Source organism: Aquarana catesbeiana, linkage group LG02 (genome assembly GCF_042186555.1).
Source record: "Aquarana catesbeiana isolate 2022-GZ linkage group LG02, ASM4218655v1, whole genome shotgun sequence".
In the NCBI taxonomy this organism is placed as follows: domain Eukaryota; kingdom Metazoa; phylum Chordata; class Amphibia; order Anura; family Ranidae; genus Aquarana; species Aquarana catesbeiana.
Window position 1 is genome coordinate 294,338,516 of NC_133325.1, and position 17,071 is coordinate 294,355,586.

The following is a 17,071-nucleotide window of genomic DNA, read 5'->3' on the forward strand; positions in this document are numbered from 1 at the left end:
ACGCTATAGTGCCTGCAAAACGCCCTCGGTGTGAAAGGGGTCTTAGGACTGGTCCCCCGCTCCTCTTGAACTATTGGCACTTTTGAGGAGAAAGGGGGGGAGCAGATACCCGATTTTGACAAGAACCCGCTTCCCACTTCCATTCCGTGCGACGCTGCGCTCAGAAACAGAAGTTCTCCTCCCTCCTTCCCCACCTTTCTTCTGGGACACTGACAGGTCCCAGAAGACTGCATCCACCACTCACGATGCGCAGTGCAAATCGCACATGCGCAGTGGGCACCCAGTCGTGAAGCCACAAGCTGTCACTGCCGGGTGCCCATAGTGAAGATGTCGGTGCTGGGGACCAAAGACAGCGAATGAGACTGACTGAGGTGAGCACACTGCCGGATCGTTGGACAGGTGTGTGGCTGTTTTTTAAAGGTTAGCAGCTAAAGTTTTTGTAGCTGCCGAGTTTTATTTTTTTCACAGGTGGCTGGAACTCTGCTTTAAATATAGTATATTCAGCAGCTGACATTAACAGACAAGAATAGGAATTCCATCTACCTAATGGGTTTCAACAAAATGGTTAGCCCTTTCACTTCTATAGCAGGCAGAGTAGATCTAATGTGTCCCAAATGCTGCCAGTAAGAATCTAAAGATGGCAGTTTAGGTAAATATATCCAGGGGGGAGTTTTTCCAGAGCAAGAAGGCGCAAAGAAGGGGAACTTGATTATCAATTCTGTGCCCATTTAAAGTGAACCTGTGACCAGTTCATGCAGACTAAATGTTTACATATTCTGAACAAGCAGTAAAAAGCACTTTAAATCAAGCTCTTATTTATCTCTGTATCTATAAGCATTGCAAAGAAATTAAATTTTCAAAGTTCACAATACAAGTACTGTTTTTCTCTCTGAGAGCAGAATCTTGGCAGGCTACCAGCCCTCTGATGTAAACAACCAGCAAAGCTGTTGGAAACAGACTGAAAACAGAGTAGAGCAGGGGTAGGCACAACCTTTGTGAGGTGAAGATCTATTCGAACAACAGGAAAAGATCAAAGATCACATGGGTGCAGTGCCCTTTTTTTACCCCATTAAAAAGTACAAACATCCAGAAAACTTAGATAAATATAATAAAACATATGTCTCCCCAAGTCTGATGCAGTAGTCGATCATGAAGGCAGAACAACTGGCACTGCGGGCTGACTTGCTCGACTAGTTTCAGGCCTGACATGTCTCGATTCTGGACTGTCTGTCTGGTCTGAGTGTGGCCAGTCAGTAGTATACAGGTCAGTGTGCAGGGGTCAGTAGCATTTAGCACAGAGTGTCATTAGTATGTAGAGCATTGTACAAGGGTCAGCATTATGCAGGGCCGTGTACAGGGGTCAGTAGCATTTACGGCAGAGTGCAGGGGTCAGAAGTATGCAGGAAAGAGTAGAGAGGTCAGCAGTATGTAGGACATTGTACAAGAGTCAGCATTATGCAGAGCAGTATACAGGGGTCAGTAGCAATTAGGGCAGAGTACAGGGGTTAGTAGTAGTATGCAGGAAAAAGTACAGAGGTCAGCAGAATTTAGAGCAGAGAACAGGGATCAGTAGAATGCAGGCAGAGTACAGGGGTCAAAAGTATTGCAGGACAGTAGTTTGTAGGGCAGATTGCAGGGGGTCAGTTATTTTTAGGGCAGAATACAGGGGGTCAGTCGTACATATGGAAGTATTTAGGGGTCATTAGTATGTAGGGCAGTGTACAGTGGTCACTGGTATCTAAGGCAGTGTACAGGGGTCAACGAGGCAGAATACAAAGTTCATTAGTATGAAGGACAGAGTATAGGGGTCAGTAGTATGTAGGGCAGTGTACAGTGGTCACTGGTATCTAAGGCAGTGTACAGGGGTCAACGAGGCAGAATACAAAGTTCATTAGTATGAAGGACAGAGTATAGGTTCAGTAGTATGTAGGGCACAGTACAGGGGTCAATAATATTGCAGAAAGAGTACAGGGGTCAATAGTATGCAGGGCAGAGTACAGGGGTCAGCAGTTTGTAGGGAAAGGGAAGACTGGTGGGCCTAGTTTGGGTGGGGCCTAATCGGTCACATCAATATGCCCACTGGACTGGATCACGGTGGTGTTTTATTGAGTTTCACCGGTTTAAAAGGAATAGTGCACCTATTGCATTTTTTATATGTTTATTTTGGTCCTGTATTCAGATATTTAGTGTGCTGCTTTTCTTCTTAAATTTTTTTGGTACACTAAGCACAAGAGGTTTTAATTTTATACAAGGGTCAATAGTTTTTAGGACAGGCTACAGAGGTCAGTTCTTTTTAGGGCAGAATAGAGGGGGTCATTAGTAGGTAGAACAGTGTACAGGGGTCATTGGTATGGAGACAATGCACAGGGGTCAGCAGTACAGAGTATAAAGTTCATTGGTATTTAAGCCAGTGGGCAAGGGTCACTAGAACAGGGGTCAGTACCCACAATCAGAGTGGCACAAGGAAGTGGCAGTAAGGCATTGCTATGCGGTGTCACATGCAACTGCCTAAAATGGATGGGAGATGAGGGCTGGCAGGGATCACCACACGGCACATTGGTATGTATTTTCCCTGCACCACTCTGCGTATGGGGAGGAGCACTTCAGACAGAGGGTTGGCTAGACAGGGATGTGATCTATGTGTCATCTGCCCTTGATCAGCAGGTAGTTGACGCTGTGTTTCTTTTCCTTTGCAGCAGTTAGTTGACGACTGGAAGGTTGCTGACCACAGACTAGAGTCTTTGCTGTGATCTTTGAGAAAGAATAACTTCATTACAGGAGGAAAGTGAGAGCTTGTTTTAAAGAGTCTTTACTACTTGTTAACAATATGTAGATCGTTAAGCCTGGATTCACACTAGAGCGATGCGTGACCTACACGCGGTTCCAGCGCCGGTGCCCGCATTGCATCTCCCCCCGCAGGCAGTTCACACTGCACTGTGCACACCACTGCAGGTGTCAATACAATCTTAATGATACCCCTAGATTGGTTCACAGATAGCAGTGCAAACTGTGGATTCAGACAGAAATCAGATCGCATGGGTATGAACACCCATGCGTTCCGATTCCAGTGCGGTGAAAAAGTCCCTGCACCTTTTTTATGCGAATCCAGTGTGAGTTCAGCCACACAACTGTATGGCTGAACTAGGATTGCACAGACATCGCATGTGATCGCCACAGCAGTGCGGGTGCTAATCACATGGGATGTCTGTGCTCGCAATACTGTGAACCCAGGTTTAATTGTCCATAATCTGGGCACAGGTGAACTTTAAGCATTGGAAGGTTCGGATAGCATATCTGACATATGAAACAACATTAACAAACAACTCTTTTCCCTAAACAAGTAACTTTATAGTCACACTCCACATTGCCATACATGTCTCTAACATCTCTGCATATATTGCAATCTCTTTTCTCCGGGGTCTTTTAACCACTTCAGCCCCGGAAGGTTTTACCCCCTTCCTGACCAGAGCACTTTTTACAATTCGGCACTGCGTCGCTTTAACTGCTAATTGCGCGGTCATGCAATGCTGTACCCAAACGAAATTTGCGTCCTTTTCTTCCCACAAATAGAGCTTTCTTTTGATAGTATTTGATCACCTCTGCCGTTTTTATTTTTTGCGCTATACACGGAAAAAGACCGAAAATTTGGAAAAAAAATGATATTTTCTACTTTTTGTTCTAAAAAAAATCCAATAAACTCAATTTTAGTCATACATTTAGGCCAAAATGTATTCGGCCACATGTCTTTGGTAAAAAAAATGTCAATAAGTGTATATTTATTGGTTTGCGCAAAAGTTATAGCGTCTACAAACTAGGGTACATTTTCTGGAATTTACACAGCCTTTAATTTATGACTGCCTATGTCGTTTCTTGAGGTGCTAAAATGGCAGGGCAGTACAAAACCCCCACAAATGACCCCATTTTGGAAAGTAGACACCCCAAGGAATTTGCTGAGAGGCATGTTGAGCCCATTGAATATTCATTTTTTTTGTCCCAAGTGATTGAACAATGACAAAAAAAAAAAAAAAAATTACAAAAAGTTGTCACTAAATGATATATTGCTCACACAGGCCATGGGCATATGTGGAATTGCACCCCAAAATACATTTAGCTGCTTCTCCTGAGTATGGGGATACCACATGTGTGGGACTTTTTGGGAGCCTAGCCGCGTACGGGGCCCCGAAAACCAATCACTGCCTTCAGGATTTCTAAGGGCGTACATTTTTGATTTTACTCCTCACTACCTATCACAGTTTTGAAGGCCATAAAATGCCCAGATGACATAAAACCCCCCCAAATGACCCCATTTTGGAAAGTAGACACCCCAAGCTATTTGCTTTGAGGCATGTTGAGTCCATGGAATGTTTTATATTTTGACACAAGTTGCGGGAAAGTGACAAATTTTTTTTTTTTTTTTTTTTTTTTTGCACAAAGTTGTCACTAAATGATATATTGCTCACACAGGCCATGGGCATATGTGGAATTGCACCCCAAAATACATTTAGCTGCTTCTCCTGAGTATGGGGATACCACATGTGTGGGACTTTTTGGGAGCCTAGCCGCGTACGGGACCCCGAAAACCAATCACTGCCTTCAGGATTTCTAAGGGCGTACATTTTTGATTTTACTCCTCACTGCCTATCACAGTTTCGGAGGCCATGGAATGCCCAGGTGGCACAAACCCCCCCCAAATGACCCCATTTTGGAAAGTAGACACCCCAAGCTATTTGCTGAGAGGCATGGTGAGTATTTTGCAGCTCTCATTTGTTTTTGAAAATAAAGAAAGACGAGAAAAAAAATTTTTTTTTTTTCTTTTTTCAATTTTCAAAACTTTGTGACAAAAAGTGAGGTCTGCAAAATACTCACTATACCTCTCATCAAATAGCTTGGGGTGTCTACTTTCCAAAATGGGGTCATTTGGGGGGTTTTTTTGCCACCTGGGCATTCCATGGCCTCCGAAACTGTGATAGGCAGTGAAGAGTGAAATCAAAAATTTACGGCCTTAGAAAGCCTGAAGGCGGTGCTTGGTTTTCGGGGTCCCGTACGCGGCTAGGCTCCCAAAAAGTCTCACACATGTGGTATCCCCATACTCAGGAGAAGCAGCAGAATGTATTTTGGGGTGTAATTTCACATATTCCCATGGCATGTTTGAGCAATATATCATTTAGTGACAACTTTGCGCAAAAAAAAATAAAAAAAATAAAAAATTGTCTCTTTCCCGCAACTTGTGTCACAATATAAATTATTCCATGGACTCAACATGACTCTCAGCAAATAGCTTGGGGTGTCTACTTTCCAAAATGGGGTCATTTGGGGGGGTTTTGAACTGTCCTGGCATTTTATGCACAACATCTAGAAGCTTATGTCACACATCACCCACACTTCTAACCACTTGAAGACAAAGCCCTTTCTGACACTTATTGTTTACATAAAAAAATAATTTTTTTTTGCAAGAAAATTACTTTGAACCCCCAAACATTATATATTTTTTTTAAAGCAAATGCCCTACAGATTAAAATGGTGGGTGTTTCATTTTTTTTTTTCACACAGTATTTGCGCAGCGATTTTTCAAACGCATTTTTTGGGGAAAAAACACACTTTTTTACATTTTAATGCACTAAAACACACTATATTGCCCAAATGTTTGATGAAATAAAAAAGATGATCTTAGGCCGAGTACATGGATACCAAACATGACATGCTTTAAAATTGCGCACAAACGTGCAGTGGCGACAAACTAAATACATTTTTAAAAGCCTTTAAAAGCCTTTACAGGTTACCACTTTAGATTTACAGAGGAGGTCTACTGCTAAACTTACTGCCCTCGATCTGACCTTCGCGGCGATACCTCACATGCATGGTGCAATTGCTGTTTACATTTGACGCCAGACCGACGCTTGCGTTCGCCTTAGCGCGAGAGCAGGGGGGACAGGGGTGCTTTTTTTTTTTTTTTTTTTCTTTATTATTATTATTTTTTTATCTTATTTTTAAACTGTTCCTTTCATTTTTTTTTTTTTTTAATCATTTTTATTGTTATCTCAGGGAATGTAAATATCCCCTATCATAGCAATAGGTAATGACAGGTACTCTTTTTTGCAAAAATTGGGGTCTATTAGACCCTAGATTTCTCCTCTGCCCTCAAAGCATCTGACCACACCAAGATCGGTGTGATAAAATGCTTTCCCAATTTCCCAATGGCGCTGTTTACATCCGGCGAAATCTAAGTCATAAAATGCTCGTAGCTTCCGGTTTCTTAGGCCATAGAGATGTTTGGAGCCACTCTGGTCTCTGATCAGCTCTATGGTCAGCTGGCTGAATCACCGGCTGCATTTTCAGGTTCCCTGTTGAGACAGGAGAGCCAGAGAAAAACACGGAAGACGTTGGGGGGGGAGGGGCATTCCCTCCTACTGCTTGTAAAAGCAGTCTAGAGGCTAATTAGCCGCTAGGATTGCTTTTACATGAAAGCCGACCGCTGGCTGAAAAGAATGATACCAAGATGATACCTAAACCTGCAGGCATCATTCTGGTATAACCACTCAAAGTCGTGAATGGCGTACCTGAAGACAAAAAAATGGTTAACAATAAAGCACAGTAAACGGTAAAGTATAAAAATTGCATACCTGAAAAGCAAACATGATAAAACATAATAACAATAAAACATTGCAGAATAGAATACAGTAAAAAAGAGCAGAACAATAGAGAGAGAATAGAGAGAGAGAGAACAATAAAACGACAACTATTTTTTTTTATTTTATATTTTTGTATGTGTTTTTTTTTTTTTTTTTTTTTTACACTTTTTTTTGTAACTAACTTTTATAACGGTAACCGGTTCCAGGTTCGGGTCTCTCAAAATGCGATGGCATCTTGGGAGACCCTGTGAAAGTGTGTCCTAGTCTGTGCAATGCTGTACCCTACGCTAATACTCAGCTAGTGAATGGTAGCGTTCAAAACATTCACCAATGCAAAGACCAGGATTGTCAGGACAGGAGGGACAATAATAGCGGGTGTCACGCCTATATCCGCGCTTGCTGCAGACACAACATCTTTTTTGGGGGGGTTCGTTGGGTAGGGGTACTCGGGAGGACATAAAGAAAATGCCTCTCATGCAGCCGACTGCATTTGGTTGGGGATGTGAATGGGGGAAGTACGGGCGCTGCAGAAGCGGTGGGTTCCCAATTAGGATTGGGCGAATGCAGCAGGAAGGGCACTATGGGCACGACGGGCCTGTGTTTGTCTTCTTGGTGGCAGCGGGACACTACTTGTGCTTGCCACCTCACCAGCTTGAACTGCACTTATGGGACTCGCCACGTCACCAAGTGTTACTGCAGTGCTGGTTTGACTACGACCGGGGTGTACTAGGCCGCTGGCGCTTGCCAGTTCACCAAAACGCTACCAAAAAAACTGTTAGCGATCGCAGGGATCAGGCCTGACTCTGCGAACACTGCAGTTATGCGTTTAGTGTTTTGTAAGTGTCAGTGATCGATCGATACTGCACTTGGCTGGGCTGGGCCGGGCGGAGGGGCAAAACGCAGGTGCTAGCAGGTATCTGGGCTGATCCCGCTAACACTGCGTTTGTGGGAACCCTAAACTGCTGGGGACGCTAGTATAGATCTGATCGGATCAGATATTGATCCGATCAGATACTATACCACTAAGGGAGGCGTATGCTGCGTGCGTGGGTGTTAGCGGTACTGGCGCTAACCTGACACTGCTTGGGGCTGGTGCTTGCCAGTTCACCAAAACGCTACCAAAAAAACTGTTAGCGATCGCAGGGATCAGGCCTGACTCTGCGAACGCTGCAGTTATGCGTTTAGTGTTTTGTAAGTGACAGTGATCGATCGATACTGCACTTGGGTGGGCCGGGCAGAGGGGCAAAACGCAGGTGCTAGCGGGTATCTGGGCTGATCCCGCTAACACTGCGTTTTTGGGAACCCTAAACTGCTGGGGACGCTAGTATAGATCTGATCGGATCAGATATTGATGCGTTCAGATACTATACCACTAAGGGAGGCGTATGCTGCGTGCGTGGGTGTTAGCGGTACTGGCGCTAATCTGACGCTGCCTGGGGCGACGCATATCACCGCCGGGCGATCAGGGGGCTAAACTTTTATTCGGTAATAAACGGCGGGTGCCCTGACACTATAAAAAATAAACGAACTAACCAGCGTCACTCGTAACAGTTATACGGTGATCAGTGGTGAAAGGGTTAACTAGGGGGCAATCAAGGGGTTAAAACATTTATTAGGTAGTATATGGGGGTCCCTGTCACTATAAAACGCTGACGGCGAACCTAAATATTTACCTCACTAACTAGCGTCACCAGCGACACTAATACAGCGATCAGAAAAATGATCGCTTAGTGACACTGGTGACAGGGGGTGATCAAGGGGTTAAAACTTTATTAGGGGGGGTTAGGGGGGTATCCTAGACCTAAAGGGGGGTAATACTCACTGCCCTAACACTGTAACTGTCACAAACTGACACTATGCAGTAATCAGAAAAAAAAAAAAAAAAAATACTGCTAATGTCAGTTTGTGACAGGGGGGGGGGGTGATTGGGGGGCGATCGGGGGGGGATCGGGGGTGTAAGGTATGCCTGGCATGTTCTACTGTGTGTGTTTGTGTTGTGTGCACTTACATGTCTTCTCTCCTCGGCGCTGGACGGAAACTGCCAGACCGAGGAGAGATGACATCACATCCTCTGCCTGTGTGAAACTACACACAGGCAGAGGAGGATTCCCATTGGCTGGGAGCGATCGCGAGGGGGGGGCCACGATCGGATGGTCTCCCCCTCGCCTCCCGACGCTCCCAGTCAGATGCCGACCGCCGCTGGCACCGGGGGGGGGTCCGATCGGACCCCCCGCCCGCGGGAGGCAGATCACGTATATATACGTGATTCTGCCTGCCCGTGCCATTCTGCCGACGTATATCTACGTTAGGCGGTCGGCAAGTGGTTAAAAACAAAAAAAACACAACAACATTTTTGATATCTTTTAACATAAAGAAGCAGACAGGCTGTTTATGCATAAATAAAATATTCATACTTGTCCAACAAGTCCAAAAGCTCGGTCTAAACTCCTTTGGTCTGTGTATTTTCTTATTTTATTATGAAGCCATCCTAACTCTGCAAGCCTTCCAGTGGTATCTTTAAGGGATTTTGATACAGCCACCTGTTATTAAAAAAAAAAAAAAAGCCCTCACAAAAAGACCTCTTTGAAGTATGAAGAAAACAAGAGCTGTAATGCTGTTCCATATGAGAAACAAAGCATAAAACATGTTCATATTAAAAGATAGCAATCGCAAAATCACAAGGCAAAACAATTTAGAAATAAAATATCCACAAGCTACAATTTATATTTGGCTAATCTATACAATAAGAAACAATTTACATTCTATTTAGGAGGATTCTAAATTCCTTCTCCTCTAAATGGAATCCAGCCAGGCCTGTACTACAACTGTTTGTAAAAGCCACAAACACCATAAAAAAAAAAAAAAAAAAAAAAAAAAAAAAAAAAGCAAAAGTACTCAAAAACGACACATTAATGAAATGCACTTTGCAGTATTGCAATGTTTCAAATATCACTAAACCAATAATTCACCATGTACACTAGATGGCAGTAGTAACCCACAAAAGCAACATTCATAACTCTGCTTCTCTTTCTTTCTTAAACTGCTTTAACAGATATATCTATATACAATATCTCACAAAAGTGAGTACACCCCTCACATTTCTGTAAATATTTTATTATATCTTTTCATGTGACAACACTGAAGAAATGACACTATTCTACAATGTAAAGTGGTGAGTGTACAGCTTGTATAACAGTGTAAATTTGCTGTCCCCTCAAAATAACTCAACACACAGCCATTAATGTCTAAACCACTGGCAACAAAAGTGAGTACACCCCTAAGTGAAAATGTCCAAATTGGGCCCAAAGTGTCATTATTTTGTGTGGTCACCATTATTTTCCAGCACCGCCTTAACCCTCTTGGGCATGGAGTTCACCAGAGCTTCACAGGTTGCCACTGGAGTCCTCTTCCACTCCATGACGACATCACAGAGCTGGTGGATGTTAGAGACCTTGCCCTCCTCCGCCTTCCTTTTTGAGGATGCCCCACAGATGCTCAATAGGGTTTAGGTCTAGAGACATGCTTGGCCAGTCCGTCACCTTTACCCTCAGCTTCTTTAGCAAGGCAGTGGTTGTCTTGGAGGTGTGTTTGGGGTCGTTATGTTGGAATACTTCCCTGCGGCCCAGTCCCTGAAGAGACTGGATCATGCTCGGCTTCAGTATGTCACAGTACATGTTGGCATTCATGGTTCCCTCAATGAACTGTAGCTCCCCAGTGTTGCGGCAGCGCTCATGTAGCCCCAGATCATGACACTCCCACCACCATGCTTGACTGTAGACAAGACACACTTGTCTTTGTACTCCTCACCTGGTTGCTGCCACACACGCTTGACACCATCTGAACCAAATAAGTTTATCTTGGTCTCATCAGACCACAGGACATGATTCCAGTAATCCATTTCCTTAGTTTACTTGTCTTCAGCAAACTGTTTGCGGCCTTTCTTGTGCATCATCTTTAGAAGAGACTTCCTTCTGGGACGGCCGCCATGAAGACCAATTTGATGCAGTGTGCAGCGTATTTTCTGAGCACTGACAGGCTGACTCCCCACCCCTTCAACCTCTGCAACAATGCTGGCAGCACTCATTCATCTACTTCCCAAAGACAAGCTCTGGATATGATGCCAAGCACGTGCACTCAACTTCTTTGGTCGACAATGACGAGGCCTGTTCTGAGTGGAACCTGTCCTGTTAAACCACTGTACGGTCTTGGCCACCATGTTGCAGCTCAGTTTCAGGGTCTTGGCAATCTTCTTATAGTCTAGGCCATATTTATGTAGAGGAACAATTCTTTTTTTTCAGTTCCTCATAGAGTTCTTTGCCATGAAGTGCCATGTTGAACTTCCAGTGACCAGTATAAGAGTGATGACACCAAATTTAACACACCTGCCCCCCCCCCCATTCACACCTCAGACCTTGTAATACTAACGAGTCACATGACACCGAGGAGGGAAAATGGCACATTGGGTACTCACTTTTGTTACCAGCGGTTTAGACATTAATGGCTGTGTGTTGAGTTATTGTGAGGGGACAGCAAATTTACAGTGTTATACAAGCTGTACACTCACTACTTTACATTGTAGCAAAGTGTCATTTCTTCAGTGTTGTCACATGAAAAGATATACTAAAATATTTACAAAAATGTGAGGGGGTGTACTCACTTTTGTGAGATACTATATAACTCCTAGGCTAGAATATATTGTGTACACTCCTGAATGAGAACAATTTTATTGTACATTATATTTATTTGTTAAATTTCAATTCTAAGTTTGGGGGTACATCCACTCCCTACAGCAATTTTACATTTTTTTAAATTCCCAGAATAAATAGGTTTTTCTGCGGGTGTCCTCTGGATAGTCGAGTGGCTAGAGGGGTCCTCTCTCTCTTCTTTAGAAGTCGTCTATCCTCAATACTTTACAGTAGTTATGTTAGGATGTTGGCGCCATGCTTTGCAGTAATGTACTGGGTGCCCAGGTTGAGATGATGCACCCCAGGGAATGTGTCCTTGATGGTCTGGGATCATGGGAAGTGGGTTAAACAATAATAGGCACCAGTAAACCCAGAAGGAGTTTGGCACGGGAGGGAGTTAAGGCAGCGCCAAATTGTGGAAGAGCGAGTTGTGCTTTGCAACTACTCTGAAGATGAGTTTTAATATTTTAATTGAAAAGTTTTCTTTCAGTATCAAAACATAGGAATGAAATATTACCCTGATATGGCTACCAATGGGTTCATATATATAAATCGTGCAATTTTTACCTTGCTGTCAACTTTGTAGCAGTTTTCAGAATTACACATTTTAATGCACTTTCCATCTATGCCTTGGAAAACATAAAGAATATCTCTTACGAGAGAAGACTCCGTTATTTCAACAGAACCTATAAAAAAAATTAAGAAAGAGCACAAAATAAAAACGTATGAAAACCAAACATTTTCACTTACTTGGAAAAAATATTAATGTGTAACTATAATGTAAACTATAAAGAATATAAAATATATTCCAAGTGGACATGAAAAGATTCCTCAAATACCCATAATATAAATTAAAAAAACTTTTTTTTATTTGTAAATCTGAAATATTGCATATTAAAATTTTGCAGTTTTCTACCTATCCAGCAGATAAAGCTCATGTCTTATTATTACATATTTTAAGTGTCACTAAACCCACATAATAAAAAAAACTATCAGTAAATGCTGTATTACATTCTGTTCATACTCACTCAGTCACTATGAGATTGAGATGAGGTTGATTCTGCTGCTCCATATCTCCCCCTTCTGTCCAAGTCCCCAATTCAGCTAGGGATTTGGCAGCTGCAGAGGCAACTCTGCACACGCTCAGTTTTCAGTGAGTTTCTACGCTCAGCATTTCCTCACTATCACATCTGAGCAGCCCATGTGACTATAGTCAGTAACACATGTGAGCATATACACAGTGGTAAATGACAGCCCACTCCCTCCCTCCTCCTCCTTGCCCACTAACCAGCTAAACACAATGGGGGCGGGTAGATTGATGGAGGCTTCACCTCCCTCTTATTCTAAGACACAGGATGGTGGGGTGTAACACTGGGAATTTTGCCCACACCCTGTTATTACCAAAAAAAAAAAAATAATAAAGACTTGATTTCAAATATATATTTGTATGACAATTTATAACAATTTATTATTTATTTATTTTAATGCTGTATTGCAGAGGCTGTTTTTTTTTTTTTAATTTGAATATGTGACCAGCAGAAGAGGACTAGAAGCTCCTCCTGCTTATGTTTGCCAGCAGACAGGCTGGGAAAAAGCTGGGTCATGTGACAGCTGCATATCGATTAGGAAAAAGGTACTTCGATTTTTACATTTTTTTTATTAAAATAATTACAATGCCATCATACACATACAGAGATAGAAGGTTAACCTTTTTTTAAGTAAACTTGTCCTTTAGCAACACCCTTCTATGATCCTCCCACCCTGAACACAGAGTACCATGGTAAATATTTACCTTTCTTTCTGTTCCAGTAATCTTTCCTGCCTGCCGCCACAAAAACATCCTACAGCCACCCTGTGGTATATAGCTCACCGATAAGAGTTAAAAAGGCTGATGCATGCATGCACAAAGACAAGAGGGATGGATGGGGATGGTTATGAAAGAATGGAAGTACGACACCAGGTGGACCACACAGTGAGGATCATTGGAATAAGGAGGAAGGTAAAGGCACTCTGCACTTACAGTGTGGGAAAATTTATTAAAGGACGGGTTCACGAAAAAGAAAAAAAAAAAAAAAAAATCACAAATAAAAATGGCCCCCCCAAACCATTGTAATTTACCTTCAAGCAGTCAATATGTTTTAAACAGCAATAAATCTGAGTCCACTTAATGTACCACCCTCTTACAAAGTTCACAGCGGCACCACTGACTTACACACACAAGAGCATAAGAGGTAGGTAATGGAGCACAGAATAAAAAAAAGAAAAAAAACAAAAAAAAAACCCAAACTGCTCAGTCCATGCCAGCAGCCCAGACATAAACCACATATGGACTCGCTGCGCTGAATTTTGTAAAGCTCAGATATAATAGAAAAAAAGGGGAATTCCTGATTTAACAATGCACCCATGTTTCTGAGTAGTATAAATATTTCAGTAATTGACTTTGCTTTTTTGCCTGGAATTGCTTTCCTTTGCAATATTGAGTAAAACCACGTCATCTGCAGTTATTGTAGAAACAGCTTTGCAGGTCCGCACTGTAAAAGTCTTCCCTACCAGCTTAGTGACTATATAAATTGAAGTTTAATGCAAACCTATTCATCTCAGGTTTATTTAAAATAGTATCATAAATATGTTTATGCTTTATTTCAGGCTCTATAGCAGCCTCTCTCAAGAAGGAACCTTTGAAATAATTTTCAGGTCTAATAATACATCTACAGCTTACGAGACAATATCAAGAGCAGTAAGTTATAGATGTAAGAAAAAATAAAAAAAATAAAGAATGTGGCTGTAATTACCATATATGAAACTCTCTATACTACAAAATTATTTTAAATATTCAAATTTTTATACAGGATTTATATTGGAAAGGTTCATTGATTTCAGTGGTAGCTTATCTGAGAGCCATGAATTGCCAACTGCTCATGGAACCCCCAGCAACCTCTGGAGGAAAGGCTGATTGAGAAAGGCTGCTCTATAGGTTTTAAGAAACATTTAAGGCCCCTTTCACACTGGGGCGGTTTGCAGGCGCTATTTCGCTAAAAATAGCGCCTGCAAACTGACCCGAAACAGCCGCTGCTGTCTACCCAGTGTGAAAGCCCCGAGGGCTTTCACACTGTAGTGGTGTGCTAGCAGGACGGGAAAAAAAGTCCTGCTAGCAGCATCTTCGGAGCGGTGAAGGAGCGGTGTATACACCGCTCCTGCCCATTGAAGTCAATGGGACAGCGCGGCCATACCGAGGCGCTTTGCGGTGGTTTTTAACCCTTTCTCGGCCGCTAGCGGGGGGTAAAACCACCCCGCTAGCGGCCGAATACCGACGATAAAGTGCCGCTAACAATAGCAGCGCTTTACCGCCGACACCGCCCCAGTGTGAAAGGGGCCTTAGACTAAAGTAAGGGTTTATGAAAACTCTAACAGTACATTTGACTTATTTACTCTCTTAGGCCCCTTTCACACGGGGGCGGTGGGGACATCGGCGGTAAAACGGCGCTATTTTTAGCGCCGCTTTACCGTCATTTTTGCAGCGGTATTCGGGCCGCTAGCGGTGCGGTTTTAACCCCCGCTGGCGGGCGAAAAAGGGTTAAAACCGCTCGCATGGCGCTGCTACAGCGGCGGTATAGCCGCGCTGCCCCATTGATTTTAATGGGCAGGAACGGTTTAGGAGCGGTGAATACAACGCTCCTTCACTGCTCCAAAGATGCTGTTTGCAGGAGTTTTTTTTCTCTCCTGCCAGCGCACCGCTTCATTGTGAAAGCCCTTAGGGTCGGTTCACACTAGGACGACTTGTCAGGCGACTTAGCCGCCTGACAAGTAGTGTCCCGTTTAGTACAATGGAACCGTTCTAATCGGAGCGACGCAAGTCGCTCTGACTTAGAAAAAGGTTCCTGTACTACTTTGGGGGTGACTTGCATAGACTTCTATATAGAAGTCGTTTTGCAAGTCGCCGCCCCTGTCGTGTCCAGGTCGCCTGAGGCAGTCGCGCTGCAAGTCGCGCTGCCTCAGTGTGAACCGGGGCTCAGGCTTTCACACTGAAGAAACAGCAGCGGTAATTTTAGTTCGGTTTGCAGGCGCTATTTTTAGCACAATAACACCTGCAAACTGCCCCAGTGTGAAAGGGGCCTTATGGTCTGCTAAAAATAGCATTTTGTTATATCAGTTGAACAAGTTCCAGAAAATAGCTGTTCATCCAACCAGAAATCTTGTGACCTAATAACTGTCCACAAAGGAGGAGCGTATAGGAAGTTAAAGCGGAACTTCAGTCATTTTATTATCTTTCCATCTATTAAATATTCTGCCCTTGTCTTAACTTTGGATAGTAAAACATTTTTTTCTGCCAGTAAATACCTTATACAGCCCACTTCCTGTTTCTTGTCTGGTAAAAAGCCTAGGCTTATGACATCATGCACAGATCTCTCTCTCTCACCCTTGTGAGAGTTTGCCAGGAAAGTAGGGGGGGTGAGTCATAAGAGGGCCAATGAGAGCTGCAGAGCTGGAGGTGTGCTTCTGTGTGTCTGTATAAATCCAGGAAGTGAACAGGCAGCAGCTTCAGCTGCCCACAGTTAAAATGGTTGCGGCCAGACTCAGTGGAGGGAGATTTCTGCAGCATATTCGGCAATTACAGAATCACAGTATATATAAAATAATATGCAAAGTGGTTGGAAGGAAGCTTCAGAATGGCAAAGATGTTTTTATTACAAATTATGTGAGCAGACTGCAGTTCCTCTTTAACATTTAGTATAGTTCCCTTCTATCTCTGTTAACCTCTTCAATACAGGGCACTTTTACCCCCTTCATGCTCAGACCAATTTTCAACTTTCAGCACTGTCACACTTTGAAAGATAAATTGTGCAGTCAACACTGCACCAAAATTACATTTTTATCATTTTTTTCACACAAACAGAGCTTTGTTTTGGTGGTATTTAATCACCACTGGGTTTATTTTTTGCTAAACAAAACAAAAAAAGAAAAAAAGACTAAAAATTTTGAAGAAAAAAAAAGGTTTTTTGTGTTTGTCAGAAAATTTTGTAAATAAGTAATTTTTCTCCTTCACTGATATGTGCTGATGAGGCAGTACTGATGAGCACTCATAGGCATTGATGAGGCGGCACTTATGGGCACTGATAAGACAGAACTGAGGTGGCACTAATATACCTCACTGATGGGCACTGATAGGCAGCACAGATAAGCAGGCACAGAGAGGCAGCACTGACTGGCATCACTGATGGGCACAAATTGGCATTAGGGCTGGGGAAAAAATCCATTTGAATCTTGAATCGAGTTGAGAGGTCAAATGGATTAAAATTTTCAGCAAATCAATTTTTTTTTCCACCAGGACCAGTGCTGACACCGCGCCGGTCCTGAGGAGCTGCGGGCAGGAGTTTTTAGGCAAGGCCGTGGCTTCGGCCTAGTCCGCGAGGCCGGACGGCGCGGCCTCGCCTAAGAACTCCTGCCTGCAGCTCCCCAGGACTGGCACTGACACCACGTCGGTCCTGAGGAGCTGCGGGCAGGAGTTTTTAGGTGAGGCCGTGGCTTTGGCCTAGTCCGCGAGGCCGGTCGCCGTGGACTAAGCCAAAGACGCGGCCTCGCCTAAAAACTCCTGCCCGCAGCTCCTCAGGACCGGCACGGTGTCCATCAAAAAAAAAAAAAAAACTCGATTCGAATTGTGAATCGAGTTTTTTTTTTTTTTTTTTTAAATCACAGATTTTTTTGGAGAACATCGCCCAGCTGTAATTGGCATCACTGGTGGACACTGACTGCCAACAC

General features: G+C 43.2%; 1 protein-coding gene across 1 annotated transcript in view; it reads right to left on the reverse strand.

Annotated features, from left to right (window-relative positions):
• The window catches only part of TUBGCP3 (tubulin gamma complex component 3), a 179,763-nt gene that overhangs the window by 113,579 nt on the left and 49,113 nt on the right, over positions 1 to 17,071 (reverse strand). Inside the window, exons 7-8 of the mRNA XM_073614518.1 lie at positions 11,882 to 12,000; positions 9,044 to 9,169 (exon numbers count right to left, since the gene is read on the reverse strand). Of these exons, the coding sequence (XP_073470619.1) occupies positions 9,044 to 9,169; positions 11,882 to 12,000 (245 nt within the window). The remainder of the gene's footprint in view (positions 1 to 9,043; positions 9,170 to 11,881; positions 12,001 to 17,071) is intronic.